We start from the raw sequence: 8,585 nt of genomic DNA, 5'->3' as shown, positions 1-8,585 counted from the left end.
AATTTCCTCCTTCCTTTGTTTGGGCTCCAGTATTTTAAATGCTTCTAAGACATGCATAAGGTTTTCGGCGGCTTCTTTTCTCTGAAGTAGGGAACCAAGTCCTTCTTCATTGTCTGTTCTTCATCTGGAAGCTCCACTAAAGCAGTTCACTTTGAGTGGCTTTGCTGGAATTTGAAATCCAGTGACATATCTTCCAGCTTCACAGCAACACATAAGCCACCAAATACAACAAACTGAGAGAGAAGTGGTGGAAATTAATATTAACATTAATGAGTAGATATGAATATGCTGATTCATATGAATATGAATAGATTAATTTTAAATGGGCAGAAGGCCTGAATAAATAATGCACAAAAGTTGTCGTCTAGTTAGCCCCTCCAAAAATACGAAGAAAAGTTCCAGATTACTAGCCATATGAGAATTTCATATCAAAACAGTATTAGATGCCACTTTTGCATGATAGCAAAGTTTTAAAAAAACCACAATAACAAATGCTGGAGAGCATGTGGAGAGATGAAATCAACATACTGCTGATGGGACTTTGAAACAATACAACTTCTATGAAAAGTGGTATGATGCTTCCTCAAACAAATTGGTATAGATATATTGTCTGACCAAGCAATCTTCCTCATCCAAACTCACAGCCATGGGGTCAGTGCTGACTCACAACCAGCTGATAGGACAGACTAGAATTGCCTTGTGGGTTCCAAAGACGGAGGTTCCTTCTGGAACAGCAAGCCTCAGCTGTCTTTCTAGTTAGTATATACCCTAAATAAATCATGGATAAGACAGACAAAGGACATGTACACACTGAAAGTTATTGCACTATTGTCCATCATTGGAAGAAAATTGAAAAATAGCCAAAATGCCATTCAGGTTAGGAGTAGATAAAAATATTTGATACCTACATGCAATTGAATGTATACATCATTCAAGATCAATTATAACAGTGTAAAGCATCTGATGGCACGGACAGATTTGGAATACACCATGCTGAGAGAAGTTACCCAATCCCATAGAGAAAAATAATATGAGACAATTATTACAAATTGAGAAAATGGTTTTCACACCAAAAGAAGCAGGCTTCAGTGGTTACAGATGAGCCAGAGGAAGAGATTGTGAAAGTCAGGGAGTGGGAGGAAAATCAATAAATACAATTTATTATTATTAAAGATATATAGATAGTAAGACACAAAGATACATTAAAAAATGAAATTCTGTTTCCTGGGAGCCTAAAGTACATTTAAAAAACATAATTGTTAAGTCTGATATGGATTAATATGCATCCCCCAAATACGTGTTAGAGTCCTGATCCCAATACCTTTGGATGAAATCGCTTTAGATATACGATTGCCTTTGTTAAGTTAACAAGGTCACATCTGTACGGTGCGTGCTCAACTTGATCACTTTTGAGCCCTGTAAAGAACATCATAGCACAGATATAAACAAACTCAAATGGGGGGCATCTGTGTCTTGTGAAGATTGCCAAGGAATCAAGGAACAGAAGCTGAAAAGAGAAAAGAAATTCTTCCCAAAGCTGACAGAGAGGTAGCCGTTTCTCAAGTCAGTGTGCTGAATTTACACTTCTAGTCTCTACTGTGAGAAGAAAACCATCCTTGAAAACCATCCCCTTTTAGTACTCGCCATGGCAACCCTAGGGAGCTGAGACGATGTCAAATGCCATAAACACATGCTTAGCTATAAGGACTTAAAATGAAAGATAAAGTAAACATTAGTGAGTTCCCAAAGATAATTGAAAAGCTTAATCATACCATCATGGAATTCTTCCCCAAACTTTCTGAAGGCTTTAGTTTGCCTATGACAGAACAGTTTCCACCTTTGGGACAATTTGAAGAACAGAATTTCTAGAAGCTGTTTTGGCATAGGTCCTGAAGCAACAATATTTTCTGCCTGATTCAGCCCCTTCCCAGTTCCTGACCCAAAATAACAAATCCAACATCATTCAGGAGCGATCTGTAGTACCTGTGTCCCTTTCGTCTCTCACTTACGTGGTGGAAGAACAGCACTGGAGAAGGAAAATTCCATCCCAAGGACCATACCTGTGGTGTCCTGTAGAGCTCCAGCAGTGCCCCAGTCTGCACTGAGAGCTCAGAGGTGAGTGCTACAGTGACGGCCATGCCCTTTGTGTGTTTCTGGGAGGTGTAATTTGGTCTGGGGGGCTCACCTTCTGAGAGCCAGCCCAGGGTGCTCTTTAGGGTGCTAACATCGCTGGGATAAGCGTTGTAGAGCCGGAAACCCAGGGACATGTTGGGTAGCAGGTGGGGACTCCTATTAATCTCCTCGATGGCAAAAAGAAAGCCCAACACGTAACTATAGCCTCTGTGATTAAACCTGTACAAGGCCAAGAAATAAATAACTTTTAGGAGAAAAATCAAGTTGTACACTTCAAATCATATACATGCCTCCCTTTATGGTGCTAAACAGACATTGCGTTTTTTACAAATTGAAGGTTTATAGGAATCCTGCATTGAACAAGTCTGTGCGCAACTATTTTCCAATTCTGTCTTCAAATCATGTCTCTGTGCCACATTTAGGCAATTCTCATGCCACATTCTGGCCTTTTCCTTGTGGTATTGCACACTTATTGGGCAGAAGTTTAGTGTCACTATGACTTTCATATGTTCTGGGACGTTAAAAACTTAGTGTGCCTCACTTTATTGAGCTGTTCTAGAACCAGGCATTCACTGTCTCCAAAATATGCCTCTCCCAAACCAAGGAAAGCATTTGGGGCATTTGGGGGCCCAAAATTAACTCAGGGCAGGTATTGTTGCCACTGACAGTCTGAGGTCTCTAGCTGTGTGTATGAGGTTCCTGGAACCCTAGAAGGATCTGACTGTACCACCCGAGATAGGGAGGAGGGGTCAGTTACTTAAAGGCAGTTATTGGAGCGCTGTTAACAAAGTCCCTTGACAGGAAATAACCCACTTATATATGTTGTCATGTGTCAAACTCTGATTCATGAATGACCCCAACATACAGTAGGTTAATGTTGTGGAAAGGTAGATGAAGCAAACAATTGTGCTGCATTCCATGAAGCCAGGCAGGGGAGGAAAGCAAGGAGGGAAAGCTCAGAGGTACAACAATTTGACTAGACAAGAGCATCCTCAGAAATGTTCTGGATAAATGTGGACACCGCCATTCACCATTTCCACAAGTCCTACAGCAATGTGCCACGCCTTACACCCAACAACAACTTTCCCTTTGAGTCTGACAATTTGCTGGAATGTCTCCAAGCTACCTATCACAGGACATCCGCTCCCCCATGAATTCATGTGACGTTTACTTTGAGCAAAAAATCCCTGCCCCTGTGTCCTAAGGAAACAATTCTAAACCTTTGGATTTCTGAAGCATTTTCTTATCTTGGGCAGACCACATCAGTAAGGGAACCAAGTCTGCATTATCAGTGAGAACATTGCCCAGCATGCTCACTTTCTGTCATGGATGAGCTGGGAGGTTTCAGAGACAGAAATGGTCTCTGTAAGCCTGCAGAGGAGCAACTTGGATGGGCCCGGTGAGCCGCCCTTCCTTATGCCTTCAAATTCCTGACAACCCTCAATGGTCCCCCGGAGAAAGGACTTGAATGACTGGTCTCTCCACAAGAGGCATTATCACAGCCTTCCATTTGGATGTAATATTTTTCTTAAGATTTTCTTCAGCACTGAATCCAGTCTCATCTTTGTAACTCAACATCACCGCACACGTCTGAGGCAGGAATAAGCTGAATTTGGAGTCCTTTGCGGGGAAGGGTTGGTCCCTGGGTGACAGAAATGGCTTTCTTTAACTAAACACGGTGAGAGGTTCAAACTAACCCAACAATGGCCTGGCGAGAAGGTCCGGTGATCTGCTTCTGCGGAGAGTACCTCTAAGAACCCTTCAAGAGCACGGTCCTATGCTGTGACACACGGGGCCACCTGGCTTCACAATCGACTTTGAGGCAATGATTTGGGGGTTGGCCACGGAGGCTTTATGACATTGTCCATAGAATATGACAACATAAGCTTTCCTGAAGAAAATCGCTAATAGGGGTGACTGCAAGCCAGTCGAAATTAAAGGGTGTTTATTCTCTTTGTGGCTCAGAAGAAGAATATACCAGAAGGGAAACAGAAATGGAGGCAGAGTGGTTGTGATTACAACAACAAGCAAAAAGAACAGGGTTGCTGAAGTGGAGGGTCAGCGAAAGTCCAAGAAACCCTCTAGGCTGAGACAGTGGCTGCAACAGTGGCCACAGGGCTAGAAAGGACCACGAAGATGCTTCAGGTCTGGGGAGTGTTTTACTCTGCTGCACAGGAGGTCTCCATGAACCAGAGCTGATTACAGGCAAGCTACAATCTTGGGAAAGAAAGGGGCTTGTAAAACCATTACTATAGGGAGAATCTCTACAGACTTTCCAAATCTCTCTCTCTCTCTCTCTCTCTCTCTCTCTCTCTCGTCATTCACACACACACAGAGACATACACAGACACACAGAGACACACACACACGACTTACCAGTCAACTTTCATTTCTTTTGGATGGGGCATGAAAAATTTGCGGTGTAGTTCTGAGTCGTGTGTCAACGTGTACAGGGGGGGAAAGCCTCTGAGCACCAGGTCCCCGTCCCTGTAGACGCTGGGCTGCGTGAAATCTTCACATTCAGAAAGAGTCAATGGGCGCACTGGAGTGGGAAGCTGCCAGAGGAGAGGCAGAAGGCAGAGAGCATCCCACCTGTGAGTCACCAGCCTGAGGTAGAGCCCCGACTCCTTGAACAGGAGGAAGAATTGGAAGGAGCCTGGAAAAGCCAGCTTTATGCTGGGAAACACGGCACCTATGCCTGGCTCAGATGTCTGTGAGGTTGCTCTCTGTCCCTCCAGCCTCTGGAACAACACAGGGAGTTGCAACAAGAAGACAGAGCTGGAAGCAAGGAGGAGCTCCATATACATATTGATCTGTCCTCAACACCACTGTGGACTGCAGGGGCTTTGCTCTGCTCTTCCCTGACTTCCTCAGACCAGCTCCATCTGGTCACCTCTGTGGATAAAATCCCTTAGGGCTCTTCCTGCCCTACAGCTCCACCCCTGAGGCACCGCCAAGGTAAAAACACAGGTAAACAAAGAAAAAACAACATGTTTTCAACCGTTCAACTTAATTGGACAAGTGAGTTTGTTGCCTTGAGCACTGTGTTCTTTGAGAATCCCTATGGAATCGCACTGACAACAGTAACTTTGGGGATTAGGCTTGAACCTTGGGGACAGGGAGTTCATGTGAATACAGAAGGAACATCTCAAGAGAGCGGGCAAGGGTCTTCCCAGAACTCACGGAATGTCACCCATCTGGGTAATTGAATGGTATATGGAGACTTTGCCGCATTAATATGTGTTTTCCTGTGTATGTTGTCAGCAACAACAAATAAAACCATTTAACAAGAAAGACATATTGAGGTCATTTCTGTCGCTCCAGGGTCCGTGAATTTCATGACAGATGGGGCAGAGCTTCGCTCTGGAAATGCTTCTTATTGGTTCTGGCTTCTTCCTTTCGAATAACACGGATTTCACTGCAATGAGTGCCGTCGAGTGGAATTAGGATAGCCAGTGTGGCAGTCAGTCAAAGGTCTCCTTGCGATCCTTTGTGGTCCCGGAGGAGGGTACTGCAGTAACCAGAGAGATCACCGGATGTGCTTTAGGGCTCCTATCAGAACCCCAATGAGCCCTGCCTCCAGCCCCAGACTAAGGTCCATGGAACGGGGTCAGAAGAATGGACTTTGTGGTGACACAGTAAATGAGCATTCTCTATACTACTTTCCATCAGTTTGGCAATTGATGAACTAAAATAATGTATATCCACATAAATGTCATTCTAGTGTAAATTCCCTCGAAGGACGTCAGTAGTGCAAGGGGGTAAATCTCAACCCCTATTCCAATGGTAAGCAGTTCAAATAATCCAGCCCTCAGAAGAAAGGCCTGATCACAGTCACTGAGAACCCTATGGTGCAGCATTACCCTGTGTGTTTCCAGAAGAAGCTCTGAACAAGGAGAGGGAAAAAAGGAAAGAGATTTTCCTGGATGAATTTCAGCTAAAAATGTCACAAGCAATCATGCTCTCTTTGATGCCAAAAACTTACTAGACCTGAGAATATCTTATCTAGTCATATCTCCATGAAGGCAACAGGTGGGGCACTGGCAGATCTTGCCCATCCTTCATGTACCCCTCCCAGTCACCCTCAGCTGTCAAAAGACCCTTCGAATCCTGGCTTCTCCCAGCTCCACAGAACTGCAGGTCTGGAGGGAGCACTGGGGGTGAAGTCCTGATTAAGAATGAATTATGAGAATCGTTCAGGGCTTTTTTTAAGCTGAGAGGGCACAGGAATGAAAGAATACAGCAATACCACCAAAGAACAGCCTGGCTCTAGACCTTCTCCTGGGGAAAATCAGGTCTGGGGAGCAGTGGTCTTTTCAGAACTTGGGGACTGTGCCTGGTAAGATGTTGTTTTACTACCCTGTAGTCTTTGGGGATAGCAGAGAAGGGTAGAGATTAGGGATAGGGGGATGCTTCGGAGTCTGGTTAGGTTGAGAATGCTGTATTCTTATGATTTAAGCTAATGACCTTGAAGGAAAAGACCTCTGGTGGGTCAGGTGGGAGGGATGGGGTTTGCTCTTTTGAGATGAGTGGGCCTGGAGCTCCCCTGTCTTCTTTGAAGTGTTAGTTTATTCACCGTTTACACCAGTTCCAGTCTGCTCTCTAGCGTTATCCCTATGCAGATCCACAGGCTCTGCTGTCCGTGAGATATTGCTGTGAGGGGGTCATATCAGAGATCCTTGGGCTTGGACATAGAGCCAAGCCTCTTTGTGCTTGTTCTGCCCTAGGCTGCTCACGTGGATCTTGACGCTGGCATTTGGTCAGTCCAGCTACCTTAGCTGCCTCCGGGAAAGGGAAAAATAGATCAGGAGCATTGTGGAGCTGTGCTCTTCCAACTTGTCCTGAGGGCCAGTGACAAAGGGGAATCTATCAGCAGGTGCTGCTGCTCTTTGATTTTAATAAATTTGTGCCTACTTATCTTTATGCTGAGAATCACACTGTAGGAAAGTGTATGATATGCTTCCACATGGCCACTCTGCCCTGGTCTCTTTAGATTCCCTCCTTTGGGTGTTCGTTTTTCTCCATCTTACTCATACTCCTGATTTATTTTTCAGCGTTCTTTTGCTTAGTATTCAAGCATCCAACTGATTTTAATGCTCTCCTCGCTTCATTATCACAGGTATGAATCTGGTAGGTTTGGCTCTGCCACTGTGAATGAACATTGAAAATTTCGCTCTATCACTAACCCCCAATTCCTCAATAAACAGTTTTCTGTTACTTAAGAGTTTAATCTGTACACACCAACATGTATTGTGGCTCATTGCTAGCCTATACTCACATGATTTCCTTTTCTCAAGAGCATGTGAAATTTGGACATGGGATAAAGAAGACCAAAGACGAATGGATGGATTTGAATTGTGCTGCTAGAGACAACTATTGAAAGTGTCACGGGCTGCTAAAGGGGTCATTTAAACTGTCTTGGAAGTATGGCCAGAGCAATCCTTTGATGCAAGAATGGTAAGACTTTGTCTCATATATTTTTGACATGTTTTCAGGAGAGAGCAATCCCTGGAGAAGGACACCAGGGTAGGTAGAGTAAAGGGGTAGTGGAAAAGATGATGGACCTCAATGAAATGGATCGACACTGGCTGCAAAATGGGCTCAGACATAAGAAAATGTGTTTGTTCGGTGCTGCCTTGGGCGGAGTTTTCTTCTATTGTGCATAATGTTCCTACAGGTTTGCATGCACACAGTCACACCAAGGCAGTGGATGTGATGTCATAAGTGAACGATTGATACTGTAAAATGGTAATGATGTCTCTGACACATATTCATTGGTTTGGGGGTTTGACCCAATTCTCCCCCCAGTGTATGAACAATTAGCCCTTATGACATGGCCCCCACTTGATGCTCACCCTCAGGAAGAGATCACTGAAGATGTGTAGGCTATGGGAAATTGTGTGGGAGAAACGAGATGGTTCCCAGCTATTGGGATGAATACTGCCTGGTGTTTTAAAGGCTCATCTTAAAACAAGCAGCCATCTAGGCCGGGCGTCAACTAAGTCCAAATGCAAGAAGCACACCAGCCTGTGTGATACAGGGATTGTAATACCAAAATCCACATCCAAAGGAGGAAATTATATCAGTGCATAAATTGGGAACACCAGGTTTGAAGTCTATGGATAACAACGGAATCCCAGAATCCATTTGGAGGGTCCACACATAAATTGAGCCTCCTGAGGATCCGTTTTGAGCATAGTTGAGGGACGTGACTAACCTTGTTAGAAGACGGGGGTATTGTAAAGCTGATTGTGCCAGAAGTGGTTATGGTAAAACACAGTATCTTATCATTGATCTTCATTTGGACTTATTTTAAAGTTGTTTTAGTTTAAAAACAAAAAGGGATGGGGAAATACATGTGAATTAGGATTTTGGTGAATGCCCACTGACCATCGACAGGAATGTGAATAGCTTTGCGATCATGCAGAATCCATTGGAAAGTAGATTTCTAC

General features: G+C 44.1%; 2 protein-coding genes across 2 annotated transcripts in view; both read right to left on the bottom strand.

Annotated features, from left to right (window-relative positions):
- LOC101660954 (vomeronasal type-2 receptor 116-like) overlaps positions 1 to 2,267 on the bottom strand; it is a gene marked incomplete at its 3' end in the record, with an annotated part of 13,242 nt that extends 10,975 nt beyond the window's left edge. The window contains 1 exon segment of the mRNA XM_045289711.1: positions 2,061 to 2,267. Within this exon segment, the coding sequence (XP_045145646.1) occupies positions 2,061 to 2,267 (207 nt within the window).
- Positions 2,268 to 7,122: 4,855 nt separating this feature from the next.
- The window catches only part of LOC123521636 (corepressor interacting with RBPJ 1-like), a 2,910-nt gene continuing 1,447 nt past the window's right edge, over positions 7,123 to 8,585 (bottom strand). Inside the window, 1 exon segment of the mRNA XM_045289709.1 lies at positions 7,123 to 7,281. Within this exon segment, the coding sequence (XP_045145644.1) occupies positions 7,123 to 7,281 (159 nt within the window).

This window comes from Echinops telfairi, unplaced genomic scaffold, assembly GCF_000313985.2.
Source record: "Echinops telfairi isolate 266 unplaced genomic scaffold, ASM31398v2 ScPeMD7_30;HRSCAF=105, whole genome shotgun sequence".
Classification (NCBI taxonomy): domain Eukaryota; kingdom Metazoa; phylum Chordata; class Mammalia; order Afrosoricida; family Tenrecidae; genus Echinops; species Echinops telfairi.
Note: the sequence above shows the minus strand (reverse complement) of the source record. Positions and strands in the feature narration are given on the sequence as shown.